Raw genomic sequence first — 17975 nt, forward strand, 5'->3', positions numbered from 1 at the left:
GTTTGTTTGTGTGTGTGTGTGTGTGTGGTGTGTTTTAATAGCTTTGGCTGTCAACTCTGAGCAGCTGAGGCTCATGCAGAAAGGCCATGCAAACCCAGGGTTAGAGGACAAAGGGGACAGCTGGAGCCCAAGCTGTCCTGGGCTGAGAACCAGAGCCTGCCCTGCTCTGACAGCGAGAGCCCAGGCAGCCACAGTCTGTCCTGCTCTACAGCAGGAGCCGCAGCCGCACCAGGCGCTGCAAAGCTCTTCACTAGCAAGTGTGACAGGTCAGACCTCATTGCATGGTTCCCCACCCAAGAAAATTAAAATGTTAGCAGCAGCGCGCAACAAGTGACAAACTATTCATATGAGAAATGGATTGTTTTTGTGACAAACGGAGAAAAGCAAATAACACAAGCTGAAGCCAAAAATATGATGCTGATTTCAAACTGTGCTTTACATGGAGCGGGTCAAGCGATGCACCAAGGTCTCAGTATGTTCGGTGTGGCAAAATACTGACAAATGACAGTACGTGCCTCTGCAGGCTACACTGGAATCTCAAAATAACTACTTGAGTATCTGAGTTTTTTTCAGCACTTTTTTCAGAGAAAGGTCAATGAGTTAACAGGACAAAAGAAAGTTGTTGAAGTATACAGCACTTTTAACATGAAGGCTACTGAGGCGCCTTGCCATGTGGCTTTGTGCATTGCCAAAGCTGGTAAGCTGCACAGCATATGTGAAAAACTACTGCTTCCAGCTGCAAAGGATATGTGTGCGGTGGTAATTGGAGAGAAATCAGCATCACAGCTAGACGTGATCCCACTTTCTAATGACACAGTTCCACTCCACATTGCAGAGATGGTCACTGATATAAAAGAGCAGCTCCTAGACAGTGTTTGTCAGAGCCCATATTAAATTCAGATAGATGAGTCTACTGATATATCAAATGCTGCACAGTTACTGGTGTGTATTCATTTTGCTACAGCAACAGAATTAAGAAGAATTTCTGTTTTGCCATCGAATTCCAACAGGAGGGACTGGTGAAGAGCTTTTTAAACTATTAAATTTTGTCTAAGACACAGGCCTTGATTGGGGACATTGTTTTGGAATTTACAGTTATGGAGCACAGTCTATGACAGAACAGGGTTGTGAGAAGGGTACAAAAAGTGGCCTCTACAGCAACCTAGAATCATTGTATTATCCACAGACAGGCAATGGCTGCTAAAAAGATGCCAGAGGAACACAGCAATGTTCTTTCAGATGCAGTAAAAATTGTAAACTTGCACCCAGTTAATTCAAGGGTTTTTGCCATTTTCTGCAAAGTGTTAGGGGGCATACTTCATACAGTTGTTACATGCAGACGTTTATTGGCTGTCCTGGGTCACGGTGCTGACAAGATTATGTGAACTGCATGAGGAAGTCCGTATTTTTCTTGCTGATAATAACTCATACAGCATTTCAGTAACACTCAGATATCCTTGTCATATCTGGCAGACCTATTTGAGCGAATGAATTCTTTGAATGTGTCACTTCAGGGACAAGATGCAAATGTTTTCATTGAAGATTGGGTAGCTGCATTCACTAATAAACTTGAATTGTCTTCATATGTACAGCAGGGATCTATTTCCATATTTTCAACAGTGGAGAGTGCTATGCAACGGTGTAGTGATCTGTCATTTTACATTATCCAGGATGTAATTGTTGAGCACTTAGGCAGGCTGCAGAAGCAGTTTTGTGAATACTTTCCTGAAGTGGGCAAAGACAAAAATGTAATCAATGGGATCAGGAACCCATTCAGCTTTAAGTCGAACCCAACAAATATGCCGTCTTCAAAAGAATAGGAAAGCCTTATGGACCTGTCAAGCGACAAGGAACTGCAGCACAAATTTGTACAAATGCCAGTTGCAGACTTTCGGTTATCAGTAGGATCTGAGTTAACACACCAGGCTCTTGCAGTCCTTATTCCTTTTTTATCCACTTACCTGTGTGAATGAGCCTTCTCAGGATGAATCACAATCAAAACAAAGTATCGCTTCCAGCTTGCTGCTGAAGATGACTTAGATCTCTTCCTTTCCACACTGCTACTTTGGACAGTGAGGAAATAAACACACCCCTCTCACTGATAAGATAGGACAGATGGCTATTGTACTGAATTAATATATCTTTGTTTAGTGTCATGTTTTCTAAAATGTTTGTGGAGTTTTATTTTAGCTGCTTCCATTTGTACATTATTTTTTTTGCAACTTATAGGATTTTGTTTGTTATATTGTGTTAGAAAACTATGGGGAGGTGCAGTGATTTTTTTCATAGCTCAGGGAGGCTCACTATGACAAACTTTGAGAACTCCTGCTTTGAGACATATTCCCTGTACTGTTGCACTCAGTAGCGTAGCTGTCGGGGAGTAGGGCAGCGGCTGCTCCCTCACTGAGCATCTTGGTGCATTTTTAATTATTACTCACCTGGTGGTGCTCCAGGTCTTTGGCACTTTGGCAGCCAGCCCTCACTAGCTCTGGGTGTCTTTGGCGGCACTGAAGGAAATGCTGCCAAAAACCCGTGGAGCGAGTGAAGGTCCTGCTGCCGAGGTGCCACCAAAGACCTGGAGCACCACCAGGTGAGTAAAAGCACCACCCCATCAGTAAAAGCGCTGCAGCAAGTGGCGCCCTTTTGTTTTATGCTCCCTCTGTTCCCTCCACCTGGCTATGCCACTGCTTGCACTCCCTTTGTTTCACTTGAGCAGCACATAAGGAGCAGAAACCACATACCCAGAGCAAGAGATGATGTATCTGGCTCCTATGCATCCCTCCCCATAGCTTCACATGGGGTGAGGGGAAGTGGCTGGGAGCATGCTGAACGCTGGTTGTCTTCATTGGTGTATGGTTCCTTGGGGGCGATAGCCAGCTCCTGTGAGCAAGACTGCTCTGACTGTGTAGGGACTGGAACAACAAATCAGGGAGCCATAACTGGTTGACTTCTTCTCATTTTCCACTCTGTTGGGCTGCCGTAGCTGGAGGGGAGATGTCCTTTGCTAGGCACTTCCCTAGGCTGAGGCAGAGCCAACTGAGATCCTATCCTGCTATTCCTAGGGCTTCCACAGCCTGCCAGAGAGAATAAGCGATGGAGTTACTACTTCTCTTCCTTCCATATGGTGTAGCACGCAGCAGTAGGGGAGCTGCTGCAGTGCTGTTCAGAGCCCACCAGTCCATGTGCTGCAAAAGATAGTGGGAAGCAGCTGGGATGGCGATGCCTCCTACCTTCATAACAATGGGCTGATTCAAACACTTCTGTTTAAAAATTGCAGCGATGACTGGTTTTCAGTTTGTGACCAAGTATACATTTTCTTAGCAGTCATGCCTAAGGACCACAAAACATAGGCATGGGCATAGGACAACTCTTTTATTGATGGGGACTCGAGTTGGAGGAAAAAAAAAAGGTATCTAAAGCCAGGCATGCTATCTTTTTTGTTGTCTTTCCTAGTCAGAGTTTCTGGATGAAGTAGGAACCCAAGGCGGATACATAAGGAAATCATAAAAGCAATTGTTTTCTAGTGTAATCAACAAATCAGGTGTTACCTTTCTTCATCTTGCCACAATAGAGTGTTCTACAAAGAACTCGTGACTTTAAGCCATTACCTGCAACAGGAATTAAATGTAGTTGCCTGATACCATTAACATTTCTGTGACACCTGATCAATCATTACTTAAGTCTTTTCCTGTGTGTAACTTTGTGGAATAAGGCAGTTTTTTCTGCTTGTCCAGTTTTGATGATTTTCAGTGGCTGAAAGCTAGGGAAGCTAGTGACAGCGTACTTTTTTCTACCATTGTACAGCTTTTAGGCACAAATTACTTTTGACTAAGTACACAGATGAAACTTTCAGACCATCTGGATTTTCTTAAAGACGAGAAAAATTTAAGAGGCAACAAGCTTCTTCATGTCACCACAAAGCAATTTTTTTTTCAAAAGACCACAAAGAACTTAGCATGTCACCAACATTTTCAGTACTCTTGGAAGAAAAAAGAAAATAAGTAGTTCCTAATGAATTATCTTGCCAGACAAAGACTTTTATTTGTGAGGCAATTATACTGAACAAGCTGAAAATATGCCCTTATGTGGCGAGATTTACTGCAACTTTATTCAGCTGCTTTGTTTGCAGGCAGAATATGATCTTGATATTTCAGGGTATCTGAAAGAGTCAAAACAAATTAACAAGTCCAATTATTCAGAAGGAGGTAATTGAAATCATGACTCTTAAAATCATGAGTGATATTTCTGAGAACATTTCTGGAGAGTGAATTATGCTTGAGGAAACAGACTTCTCCAACATAGAGCAAGTCTTGTTTTGCCTGCGATATGTGGATGATAACATGAAAGTTCATGAAGAGTTCATTGAATTGCACAGTATTGCCAGTACATCAATGGAAGAAATCGTATCAGTAATTGACATATTATTGCATATAAATCTGAGAATCAACAATTGCAGACAATGCTATGATGGTGCTGCTGATATGGCAGGCTTAGTATCAAATGTAGCAGTGTTTCTCAACCTTTTTGTGCTGGTGACTCCCTTTGGACTTATGATCCCCCTCCACGTGTGCGCACACTAAGACTGGAAAAAATTGTGACTTCCTACCTTAAATATCATTAAGCAAATTATGAATAATACTGTCCCACCAGTATTGTTAAGCTAATGTTTCAAATCTACACAAATATATTGAGTAATTTCAGTTCCTATATTCTTTTTATTTTAGCAAAGAGATTTCTTACCCCCTAAAATATGCTGTCATTAATAGTAACCGGCTTCACACAAGCACGTGATTTCACTACTGCTTCCTGTCTAGACAGTGGTGGTGGGTCTTCCTGGCTAACAAATAGTGTATGTACACGTTTCAGCTAGGTCATCTTGTGCAGTGGATAAATTTTTAACAAGAGCTCAACCAAGTACTTCACCTTCTTCACGTATTCATTCTGTGAAGTGCAGAAAATACAATTGCAACTGTTTAATGTATGGTTTTACAGCGGTTGAAAATAAAGCTGATTGTGGGGGGGGTGTGGTCAAGTGCAGTGTGCTGATAGCATGAAATCTTCAAAATTAATTCAGAATTTGGAAAGTAAATATTCACAGTTAAAGAACTCAAGAGGCTTGTTCTTTAAGGGAAAATTGAACAGTTTGACTAGCCAGCAAACACTGATGTTGAATATAAGTAATGTCAGTAAGAATGTTCTTGAAGCTTCATATCTTGTCACTTCGTATTGCCCAAAGATGTAAGGCACATATTATAATTGAGAATCTCATAATTCCTGTGGCATTAGATATGGTTACAAGTGTGCTTGGCCATGAAGAGGCAAATAATAAGCTTAAAGCTATTCCCTTATCATATGATAGAGTTTTGAGGTGTATTAATGAAATGGTTGATGACATTTGTGAGCAGTTGGGAAATTTTGTTTTTAAATGGTGTGAATTTTCTGGCTGTTTAGTTTGATGAATCAACAGATATTTCAGGCTCAGCACAGTTCATAGCTTTTGTTCAATGTAGTTCATATACTACTGCTGAGGAAAATATGCTCTTCTGTAAAGTGCTGCCTAGTCACACAACTGATAAAAGTCTATTTAACATGTTTGAAGCTACTGAATATTTTGAAATTGATTGGGGACAAATCTGTTGCTAGATGCAGTGACAGTGCCAATGCAATGGACTGGCAAGAACAATGGGCTTGTTGGAAGATTAAAAACAATTATGCCTCATGCAATTTGGACCCATTGCTTCTTACATTGGCATGCACTTGTTGCAAAAGGAGAAATGTCTTCTGAGTTGCATCAAGTGTGAGAAGTCTGTAAAAGTTGTGAATTTAATAAGTCTGCCTCTATCAGCTCACCTGTTTGCAGCTTTATGTGATTAAATGGGCACATATCATAAAAGTCTTCCCTGGTATGTTGAAGTGAGGTGTCTCTCATGGGGAAAAATGTTAGGGAGCCTTTTGAATTGCAAACTGAAGTACTTGAGTTTCTACAGGAGCAGGGCTGTTCTTTTGCTAAATTGTTCAGCGACCCATCATGACTTCTTCAGTTGGATTACTTAGCCAGACGTCTTCAGTCATCTGAATGAGCTGAATATGAGTTTAAGGATGACACAAAAACATAATTGTGTTGGGAGACAAAGTGAGAGCCTTTGGAAAGAAGCTTGGAGCCTAGTCAGCTCAGCTTCAGAGTAGAAACTTTGAGTCATTTCCTCTGAGTTGCGAGTTTATGAAATTGATTGCTGATGCTGAGTGTGAAACAATTAAACATTATGATTGAACATATTCTTGAACTTAAAAGGCAGCTGCAGGTTTACTTCCCACCTGACAAACTTGGCAGGAGGTGGATAATTAATCTGCTCAACAAAAGAGTAGTTGAGTCTGCTGAATTTACAGGAAAACTACAAGATAAACTGATTAAGCTTTTATCTGAAAACATTTCGGTGTTCATTTTCTTCAGAAGACGTGTGCACGTTTTGGATGGCGCTGAAGCATGAGTATCCTGAACTTGTAACTGAAGCTTTGAAAGTTTTTAATCCTATTCATAACGTCCTGTTTATCTGAATTTGGATTTGCATTGATGGTTGCGATAAAAACAAAGCAATGAAATAGTTTATCTGTGGAGAAAAACCTGCTGCTGAGTGTTTGTTCAGTTCAACCCAAAGTGTAAAAAAAAAAAAAAAAAAGTTGGTACAAGATGAGCACAAGTCCCTGATTGAAGGACTCTGTAAAACTTGCAATATGTAAAAAAACGAATTTGCAGTTTTTTTTCTGTGTAAAAATGAACTTTTATCTGGGATTATGACCCCCAGGTTGAGAAACACTGAAATGTAGCAACAGATTTCAGCAGGAGGAGCCATGAGCTATATTTACTTACTGCTATAGGCATTCCTTGAAGTTGGTATGCCCAGTATGCTGTTAAAAATAATACTAACCTAAGAGATACTGGTGCAACTATTTATAAAATCACAGAATTAATTAAAACCTCACCCAGATGAGATGCTGTGTTTCGGGACATTAAACATGAAGTGTTAAGTACAATAACAGGCATCCGTGTCCTCTGTCCAACAAGATGGACTCTGTGCAGTAGCATTGGATTTAATTTCTGAGAACTATCTTGCACTGTTTGCAGCTTGGGAGGTTACAAAGGATTCAATGAATCCTTAAAGGGGAGCACAAATTGGTGGCACTGCACCTAAAATGGAAAAGTTTTTAATCTCCTCGTTATTGTGCTAAGATGAAAAATCCTAAATATGATAGACAATCTGTCCAGCCTCTGCAGGGTCAGACATTTCAGCAACAGAAGGTGAATTTCTTATGAAAATTATGTTCACTTCAGTTCATCCGGTCAGATGAAAGCCTCCACTTATTCTGAGAGAAGAGTTTTTAAAGATAGTTGACATGCCTGAGCATCAAAGGAAGAGAAGTTCTCAAGGAAATATAAATAGGGACAGGTGACCTCAGCTATCCAAATACAGCAAATGTATTTTTTAGAAGACATCTGCTTTACAGTAATTGACTTTACAGTGTCCAGCATTCAGTCAAGATTTGAACAGAGACTACAAAATTATTCAGCTTTGAAACTCTCTGCTCGAAACATGAAAAACACAGGTGCAAGGTTGTTTGGTTCTGATTTCAAGTAGGATCAGCTGATTACTCAGATTTTTCTATTGCAAATCAACTGTCAACTTACAGAAAGATAGTTTGAAGTCGGTTCAAAAATGTTTGCTCAGCCAGACTGAATGTCAGTTGTTTTCCAAAGTGATGAAGTTGATAACAATATTGTGATGGTATTGGCAGCCAATGCTGTATGTGAGTGTATTTTCAGCGCTCATCATTTTAAAACATTGTCCCATTATGAATCGAAACCATCATGTCTCAGCTGGCATATGATTTTATATGTACACAAGAACATAACTCACTCACAGCTTACAGGTGTTGCCAAAGAGGTAATTTAATGAAAACTAGGGTGAAGGTGGCTGTCTGAAACTGTCAACTTTGTAAATAATTTTTTTAAATTATGTTTTTAAAAATAAGGCTTTGAGTAGTTTTGTGCCCTAACTGAATTTGTCCACCTTCTAATAAAGATAAATGAACTTTTTGTTTCAAACTCACTGTTTCTTTTATTTATTAATGCAAACTCGACATATTTTGGGGGGTCGGGAGGAAGCTATAGCTCCCCTCCCGCCACCGTCATTATCTGGTCCTGTGGTTGGTCTAGAGTAAGTCTGTGGGTAGGTAGGATAGTAGAATGTTTGTTTTTGTCAAAGTAAGCAGAGTTTCTAACTTCAAGTGAGATTTTTTTTAAAGAGACTTAAAAATCATGAGGCTTTAAAATAAAAAAGACCCAGAATGTTTGGGAAGGGTTTGGTCTTCTGGTTCAAGTGTTTAGTTTTCATGTTTTTAACTCTTTCTTTCCCCTCCCCCGATCATTAGGGCTAGAAATTTCCTCTTCTAAAAAATGAAAGCTAAGATTCTCATAATTACCCAACTCCAGGAACTGGGGAATATACCAAATACTATAAGGCTTGCAATAAAATCATTAGAGTTGGCAATATTGAATAATCTTTCTTTATATATTGGCTTTTCTGTTGCAATCTTCCTTGTAGAACACTTTCAAATAATAAAACAGTGCTTTGTTTTCATCATATCTTTGCATTTTGGTCTCCACTTTTAGTGTTGTGGAGCTGAATATTTGGTTCATAAGAATACACAACTTTAATAAAGTATATTTACATAAAACCAAGCTTGGAATGGAAAATCTGATATGAAACTCATAAAATTTGTGGATTGAGAACCTGCATATTAAAATGCTTCTGGTTTTGTCATATTTGCACTATGTTCTTAAAATCAACTTTTAGTTTTTAAAAGAAAATCATATCAGTTTTTTTGGATTGAGCAATAAGTGATCATTTGCAAAGTGGTTTGAAAATTTCTTTTGCTTTATGAAGCATCTGTTATCAGACCAGCTGTGTAGGATTTTTTTTTTTTTTGAGATAGTACAGAAATGTATTCAAATATCCATTCTTCTATCACCATTTCAGTCAGAGCTAGAATTGTCATTGTACTTGACTAATAAAGGACTGATAAAATGGAATGGAGCTGGCTGGCCTAAGCTATAATTTTCCCTTGTTAGTTCAGCAGTATATTTCCAGTTACATCAGAATCTTTCCTTTGAACTCCCACTTTCAGGGAAAACAGTTTATTAGAAGCAAGTTTGATTTTAGAAATAGAAAATGTTAATCTGTTTATTTCTTCAACATTTTATGTTCAAATACTATTTTCATTAACTGTGCTTATGTTTGTTTAACTAGCCAGATGCTGTGTTTTTTTATTTTTATTTTTAAAGTGTAATGTTCTCTAGCAGACTTAATGTATTACCTTGTAATGAGACCTCTTAAATACACGTTGAAAATGAAATCTAAAGTTAACCATGGCTTGTCTTAATAAATGTTCCATTTTCAGCCCACAAGTTGGCAAAATATCCATCTGTTCTACTTTCTTAATAAATAGGGATGCAATTTGGTCACGGATTCTGTGACTTTGCTGGACCTCTGTGCCTTCAGCTTCACTGTCAGCAGCGGGAGCAGAGCCAGGGCTGTGTCGTCTTCCCTCCTCTCCCCCTCCCCAGTAGTTGCAGCCAGAGCCAGAGCTGTGTGCCCATTGCTTTGGCCGGAATCAGGGCTGCGACGGGCTGAAGCCAGTGCTGTGACCCCCTCCATGGTGGTGGCCTGTCCATGACTTTTACTAAAAATAACCATGACAAAATCTTAACCTTTAATAATAAGCAACCCTTCTTAAAGAAACATTGGAGCAAAATATTTTAAAGTAATATCTTTATAAACCATATGATTTTTGAATGTGCCTTAATTGCAGAGCTGTTAATGTGAACAATAGAACCCCAACAGGCTTGTTCTGCCTACTTTCCTGGTCCTGTAGACGTAGGTGTCATACTTATTTCACCTAAACTCATCAGGGAGTTACTTACTCCTTCCAGTTGTATGTTATGGACAGCCTCTAAAGGAGTCTCATCCTTAAATAACTGTAAGGCTTTGTCTACACTGGAAACTGAATGACAAAACTTTTGTTGTTCAGAGGTGTGAAAAAAACCCCACACACCACGAACAACAAAAGTGTTGCTGACGAAACGCACCAACGTGAACAGCACTTTGTCTGCAGGAGCACTATCCACTGCTTGTTGGGGGTGGAATTTTTTGGTTGCGGGGAGAGCTCCCTCCTGTCGACAAACAGCAGCTGCACTGTATACCTTTTAGTGGCACAGCTGTAGTGGCACAGCCGTGTTGCTAAAAGGTACATAGTGTAGACAAAGCCTTAGAATAGTGATCAGGATGTGGTGCTTTGGGGTGGTTATGAGCTGGTGAGGAAGGAATTGGGGAATCATAAAGGATTTTATCAAGTACAGGAACTGATGAGGAGGAAAAATTTGATATGAAAACTCACAGTTCACGTATATTTGTAGAGATCTGTGCTGATCCTATGAAAGAGTTATAAAATTTTAAGTAACTTCACTGTTTAATTGAAGTAATTGCTCAAAAAAATTATACTTAGGATATAGATGGCCCTATTTTAAGGGAGATATGTGACCCAGTTTAAATCTAATTTCAAGTTCAAACTAATTCCTTCAGTAGAAAAAACAAATAAAATGAAACGTGCTGTTTTTCTGTGGATTAAAGGCCTCAAAGATTAATTAAAAAAATAGAGTTTTTTATAAACATATTATTTGGCCAATTCCACTTCACCCTATTGCAGTCTCTGGTGGCATAGATGTTTCTGTAATGGATTTTCTTTGTTTTGCAGCTGCTGCGAGAGCTCAAGCATCCAAACGTCATTTCTTTGCAAAAGGTGTTTCTGTCTCATGCTGACAGGAAAGTGTGGCTTCTCTTTGACTATGCTGAACATGACCTCTGGGTAAGATGAATTGATTGTAGATAATGGGTTTTGGGTTTCAGTCAGGAACAGATAAACTGAAATAATATAAGTGTACCACAACTGACAAACAATTTCTGTGTGTGGGGGAAAGACGTTTCATACTTTATATAGTGTTTGTTACATTGTTAATTTTTATTTTCAGAAATAGTTTTTAGACCCGCATTCTGCACTGATATTTACAAATTTAATTACTGTAACATTTGTTCAGCTATAGTGTGTACCTTTCTAATCATGATTTTATTAATAAGAGCTTTTGTATTTTAGTTGGATTGCTGTAATTTTTGTCAGAAAATACCATTTAACATCCTTTGGAATTTAAGGAAAGCCTCCAGGACACGCAGCGTTTATCACAAACTGAGATCAGTGGTGAAGTGCACTGGAACATGCCTCGTGCTAACTTACACTATATCTGACCTCTGAATAAACCAAATAGGCTCAATCAAAATGTACAGACATAACAAGTTCATTGCCTTTTTTCAGAGTTGAGGTCTTTCTGCTGATCTTATGTTCTCTCTCTACGGCTTCATCTTTTGTAAAATAACTAGCCTTTTTAGTTGTGAATTAGGTTTTTTAAAAAATGTACTGCATCCAGAGAAAATAAAATAATAATGCCAACAGAAATGCTCACCTGTTATTTTCATGTCATTAACTGGAAAATTGAGCTGTAATGTTGGTAAACAAGTACCCAAAACACCATAATTCAGTTAGATTTCATTGAAGTTTAATTTGAAGGAACACAATCTATTTTGTTTTGGAATCCAAGCATAGCTATCAAATCCTTTGACTTACTGTGACAATAATAATAAAAAAAAAGTGTAATGGGTTTAAGAAAGAAGGACACAATGAAACTATCAAAGTTTGATATGAGATGGGTTTTACTTATGTACATATGTAAAGATTTCCATAACCCCTTTCCGGATTTAGCATTTCTGCTCGGTGTAACTTACAATAATGGACAGTGAGATAAGAACAGGTATATCATGGATGGAAATAAATTTGAATCTAAAATGTGTGATGTGCCTTATAATTAGGTATAATTTAGTAGGGTATGACTAAGGACTAGTGCAAAGAGAAACCATCCTCAACTATAGCTTGACATAGGTGTTCTTTTCTAGTTTAGTACTTGTTATATTACTGGTAGTAAAATTTAAAACTTTTAGGCTTACCTTTTACATTGGTATAAAAGTGGCTATAATCATGGTATTACGGACTGCTAAGTTCTGAAATGTAGAGAGCATAAGGCTAATGTGGCCCCTTTTTCATGTTTTGCCCATGTTTCTGAAATGATGAAGTACAAATATTTAGGAACACTTGAGTAACGTTTTATTATTATTTTGAAGGATAGAAAAGGTGGGCATTTAAAAACAAACAAAAAAAACCAACCCCATAAAGTTCTGAATTAACTCAGAGCATTGTGGTGGACAGTTATACCTAGCAGACAGTGACCCAAATATCAGCAGCACATGAGCAACACCCAGCTTGAGGTCTCTTGGATTTTATGTAAACACCTGAATTCCATAGCTGTTTTTGTCTTCTGAATGATGACAGTACCTGCATGAAAACAGTCTGGCTGTGTTATAATAGTGCCTAGAGGAGACTCCGACGTGGATCAGGCTCTACCATGCTAGGCACTATACAAACACATAACAGAGATAATCCCTGCCTCCAAGCAACTTGTAGAAAGGAGGAAATACTTGAAGTGGTAGCTAACACCATGACACAGGCTCTTCTGATGCTACCACCTTCAACAGAACTTTAAGCATCACAGTTTACAGTCTAGAAGTCCTCTTGGACTTCACTGGTTCTGGGTATGCAAATAATCACAGCCATAATAAACACTTTTCTACCTGTGACTTACCAGATGATGATTAACTTTGGGTGGATGAATTGTGAACCTGACAATGTTTATGGTTTCTTCCAACAATTACTTATTAATTTTAGGATTTGCTTTTTCAGAAGGGTGGAAGCAAACAGCTGCGCACACATGCATGTGCATTTCCTGGTCGAACTACTGTAAAAGAGAGTTTTTAAAATTCCAGAGGAAAAAGTTTGATGCAAATATTCCCTTGCTGTGATTGCAACCCAAATATTGCATTGTGCTAGTGCAAGAGAACCTCAAAGTGATATGGACTATAAACTGACTGATTTATTATTATTGTGCTGAGATGCAAAAAATAAACAGCGTGTCTAATGAGAATAGATTAGAGTTGTATTATTTTCATTTTAATAAGATACCATATTAATGAGGGATTGAGGAAATTGTTTTGAAAACTCACTTTTAAACTGGTAATAACTTTAAAAAAAATTTTTGATTGTGGTAATTTATATAAAAAACTTCCTTGAGATGTCTTTCATTTTAATTTCCTTATTAGTTTTTACCAGTAAATGAGTGTTTGGTATCATAATACTTTAGATGCTATTATTGTTGTAATAACTTAAATTACATGGTTTTAAAAATGTATAGCAATAAAAAAAGATTAAAAAAACAACTGGCAAGCCTACATAAGGAATCACTGGAGGTTTTTCTTTTTTGTAAAATATTATATATCAAAACATTACATTTTTTCTTGTTACTATTGATATTTTTCTCTTCCAGCACATAATCAAGTTTCACAGAGCTTCTAAAGCAAACAAGAAACCAGTTCAGTTACCTCGGGGAATGGTGAAGTCACTTTTATATCAGATCTTAGATGGTATTCACTACCTGCATGCTAACTGGGTGTTACACAGGGATTTGGTAAGTTGACCTGCAGTGGGGATTAACACAGGGTAGAAGATTTGAGAGCAAAAATTATTGTCTTTACCAGTAGTCATTAGCAAGTAGACCTTTATGTGCTAAGAACGTAAACAAGTAGCTATATGTATACATGCTGTCCACTAAAACTTAATGAATAGACTTATACTATGTGTGTAAAGTCTGCTGCTATTTGACATGCATTCAGTGATTCCATTTTTATAAAAATGATACATGTCTGATTGGTTTTTATTTTGTTAAATCATTAAGAGTTGCATGTGCACATAATTGGGGGTGAATATTTGGCTGTCAGCAACTTTTAAAGTAAAAAGGCATGCACACTTATCTGTTAAAAATGTCGGAGGAGATACTAATATATATACTTTAATACACTGGAATATGAAACATGAGATGTTATTCAAAAGCTACCAATGTTATTGCTCTGTAGATTTATTTGAAGACCTTTTGCGAATAGCCCTTGTTTATTATAAATACATTACAAGTAAAACTGCCTGAGCAAGTGTTTATTAAAAATCCAAGTAAATTGCAGTTAACATGTAAACTTGATGAACACTTTTCCCAATTTACTATATATTTAGTTGCCTCTGGAACGTATGCTCATGACTTTTTGCATAGAATAATAATAGATGGTGTGTCTGACTGTTCCATCTTCAGAGTTAAATCCTAAATTGCCCTTTCTTACTGCACAATTATCTGTAGCTTTTATTCTTTTCTTCTAAAAGCCAGTAAATATAATGAGGTTTTTAATAGCACATTCTCTTCAGACTATCTCTGAACATAATGCTGTAAATGATAATTTAGCTCCTAATCACTGAAATTTCAGTAATGCATAGAAGTAGTGTATATAGCTTCTGATGTAGAGCTAGTTTGACCCTTCACATGCGCATGCCTGCAGTGCTAGTGTTGATTTATACTTAATGCATTAATGCCCATATTAGCTACTGCAGTATCAGTTTTTAGGCTTTTCATCTAGCTTTAATGATCCTCCTTGAAATGTAGTTAATGATGGTTATTTTATCTTTCATGTTCATGCCTAGCAAATGTTTAAAATAGTGCCAGTGGTACTGTGTAAACGGATGAAACAGTTTTATCCTCTCTGTAAAACTGAATTTTCAGAGAACTAAAAATGTAAGAGAACTTTGTTCATGAAAGTAAATAATTGTCCTGCATGGATATTACTTATAATTCTCTGACAGTGTTATAAACTTGAAAAAAGAAGCCTCAACCACTCAAAGGAAAATATTTCTTTGTAAAATTTGTGGTTAATATTTTTTTCATGACTTTTTTTATGAGCTAGAAGAGTTAACTTCGAAAGTATGTAGAAATACATAGGACATATGTTCTTGTAATTGTTTAGAAACATCTTGTTTCAAACCAAAATAAACTGTTTGGGTTTTTTTTGCAACTTCTTGCCTGCTCCTTTATCTTTCAGTGTATTTGTTAGAGTGGTAAAGAAAGCAAGAGAACTGTCCCCAAGAAGCTAAATGTTGCTACTGTTTGACTTCCTACAGTTTCAGAAAATTTATGAACACCTTTAAAAAAACAAAAAGTGTGCAAAAGTTAATCATACATAGTGAACTGGATGGCTCGGGAGATGGGTAATTTATGACAGAGCCTTTCACATCTAGCTCTGTGGTTTGAATATGATCTAAGTTGGTAGTTGCCAAAAGTTATTGCCAAAATCATGGCTACTTGGTGACCTACGTGAAATGAGTTGATGGATCTCAGTCCAGCACGCAGGTTTTCCCAGTGCAAAAACCACCATTGCAGCTGCCAGCCGCCTTTTAGTAGTTTGAACAAAGAGCCAAGAATCGGCATGGAGACTGAGCTGCCTTTTCATCCCAAGAAGCTGTCCCTGCAGAACACTGCTGAGGTTCATTGGCCAGCAAGTTATTATTTAATATGTTTATTACAGTGGTACCTAAGGACCTAATGAGTCTTGGGTGATATTGTGCTAGGCACTATACAGATAAAGAATAGTAGATGGTCCCAGCTGAGCTAGAAGCTTACAATCTAAACAGGCAAGACAGAGACCAAGTGAGGGAATGGACATAGCACACAAGCAGAGTGAACAATCTGGTGGCAGCAAATGTCATATTAGGGGCCACAATTTTTGTGTGTGGGGATTTAGTTCAGAGGGTATAAGTTAAATGAAAAGAAAAAGGGAGGGAAATGGGATTGAGGGGGACAATACAGGGAGAAGAGCATAAGAGGAGAGTGTGGAATGAAGCTGAGATGAAGAGACTGTGAGGGAATAGGAGCAGCAGCGAGATAGTTGGAGCGAATAGCTGATCAGCACAGGGCACAGAATGCCAGTTAAAATTATAGAAAGTTGTTCACGTGCCTAAAGGACCAAAGGACCCTGCTTTCACTTCATCTGTCCATGCTAGCTGGAGTCTCTGCCTGGCTCATCTCTGCAGTTTTCTCCCAAGCTCACTTGATGGGGGAAGGGGAAGCATGACCTGGGTGCAAGTGCTCCCAGAGTTCAAGGGTCTCCCTTGTTCAGTTTTTGGACCAAAAGGGTGCTGGGTGGAAGAGTAGCTGTGGGTGGACCCCATATTACACTCTCCTTTCCAGTACAGAAGCTTGTTCTGTGGCTGTCCATGCTATATCTGTTCATATGCAACTTCTGTTTCTGGGCTGTCAATCAGAAACATTCACCAGCAGAGAAAATCACTCAATTTAAAATGTACTTAAGTTACACTTTAGGGGATAATAGTGTATATATTAGAGGTGTTTTTCTTTAATTATTCCAGGGCCATTGGAAAATTGTTTATCTTCTATGGAGATTGCCTGTAAAATACTTGCTTGGTTCCTTTTTTGAATCAGTATTTCTAACATTTAATGAGGCAGTACCATACTAGATCAAAATACCAGCCTTTTAACTCCCTAGCAATCCATTAACTGAGTAAAATGTTGCTACTCTGTTCCCTTAAAAACTCTTCTTGTCACTGTAAGTCAAAATGCATTCTCTCTTTATCGCAATTGTGGGTATGTGTAATGTGTACATTTAATGTGCAACAATAGCTTAATATGTTTATCTTCATTTTAAAACTATGTAGGAAAGGTGGGAGAAATTACAGAAGAGAATTCCAAGGATAGAATGATAGGACTGGAAGGGACATCAAGAGGTTACCTAGTCCAGTCCCTTGCACTCATGGCAGGACTAAATGTTATCTAGACCATCCCTGACAGGTATTTGTCTAACTTGGTCTTAAAAATCTCCAATGGTGGAGGTTCCACAACCTCCTTAGGCAATTTATTCCAGTGCTTAACTACCTTGTCAGGAAGTTTCTCCTAGTGTCCAGCCTAAACATCCCTTGCTGCAATTTAAGCCCATTGCTTCAAGTCCTATCCTCAGAGGTTAAGGAGAATAATTTTTCTCCTTCCCCCTTGTAACAATCTTTTATGTACTTGGAAAACTGTTATGTCCCCCCTCAGTCTTCTCTTCTCCGTACAAAACAAACCCAATTTTTTCAATCTCCCCTCATAGGTCATTTTTTGTAGACCTTTAATCATTTTTGTTGCTCTTCTCTGGACTTTTTCGAATTTGTCCACATCTTTCCTGAAATTTGGCACCCAGAACTGGACACAATACTCCAGCTGAGGCCTAATCACTGTGGAGTAGAGTGGAAAAATTACTTCACATGTCTTGCTTAGAAGACTCCTGCTAATACATTCAAGAACGTTTTGTGCTCTTTGTGTGTGCACGCTTAACGGTGTTACGCTGTTGACTCTTATTTAGCTTGTAATCCAGTATGACTCCCAGATCCCTTTCAGCAGTACTCCTTCTTAGGCAGGCATTTCCCATTTTGTGTGTGCGCGCAACTGATTGTTCCTTCCTAAGTGGAGTATTTTGCATTTGTCCTTATTTAATTTTATATTGTTTACTTCTGCACAAACCAGAGAAATGGTCTGATTATTTTGAATTTTAATCCTATCCTCCAAAGCACTTGCAACCCCTTGCGGTTTGTTGTTGTCCACAAACTTTATAAGTGTACTCTCTATGCCATTCTCTAAATCATTGATGAAGAAAGTGAGCAGAACCCGACCCAGAACTGATTTCTGTGGGACCCTGATATGCCATTCCAGCATGACTTCGAATCACTGATAACTACTCTTTTTGAGAACGGTTTTCTAACCATTTGTGCATCCACATTATAGTAGCTCCATCTAGGTTGTATATCCCTAGTTTTGTTTATGAGGAGGTCATGCGAGACAGTATCAAAAGCCTTACTAAAGTCAAGATATACCACATCTATTGTTTTTCCCCCCATTC

At 38.2% G+C, this 17975-nt stretch overlaps 1 protein-coding gene across 6 annotated transcripts in view; it reads left to right on the top strand.

Annotated features, from left to right (window-relative positions):
• CDK8 (cyclin dependent kinase 8) overlaps positions 1–17975 on the top strand; it is a 161654-nt gene that overhangs the window by 73195 nt on the left and 70484 nt on the right. For all 6 annotated transcript variants that reach the window (XR_004000347.1, XM_030562356.1, XM_030562375.1 and 3 more), the window contains 2 exons: positions 10810–10920; positions 13538–13678. Coding sequence is in view for 5 of the 6 variants with exons in the window: in XM_030562356.1 (XP_030418216.1) it covers positions 10810–10920; positions 13538–13678 (252 nt within the window). In the remaining variant the exon portion in view is untranslated. The remainder of the gene's footprint in view (positions 1–10809; positions 10921–13537; positions 13679–17975) is intronic.

The sequence above is a fragment of the Gopherus evgoodei genome, chromosome 1 (genome assembly GCF_007399415.2).
Source record: "Gopherus evgoodei ecotype Sinaloan lineage chromosome 1, rGopEvg1_v1.p, whole genome shotgun sequence".
Classification (NCBI taxonomy): Eukaryota; Metazoa; Chordata; order Testudines; family Testudinidae; genus Gopherus; species Gopherus evgoodei.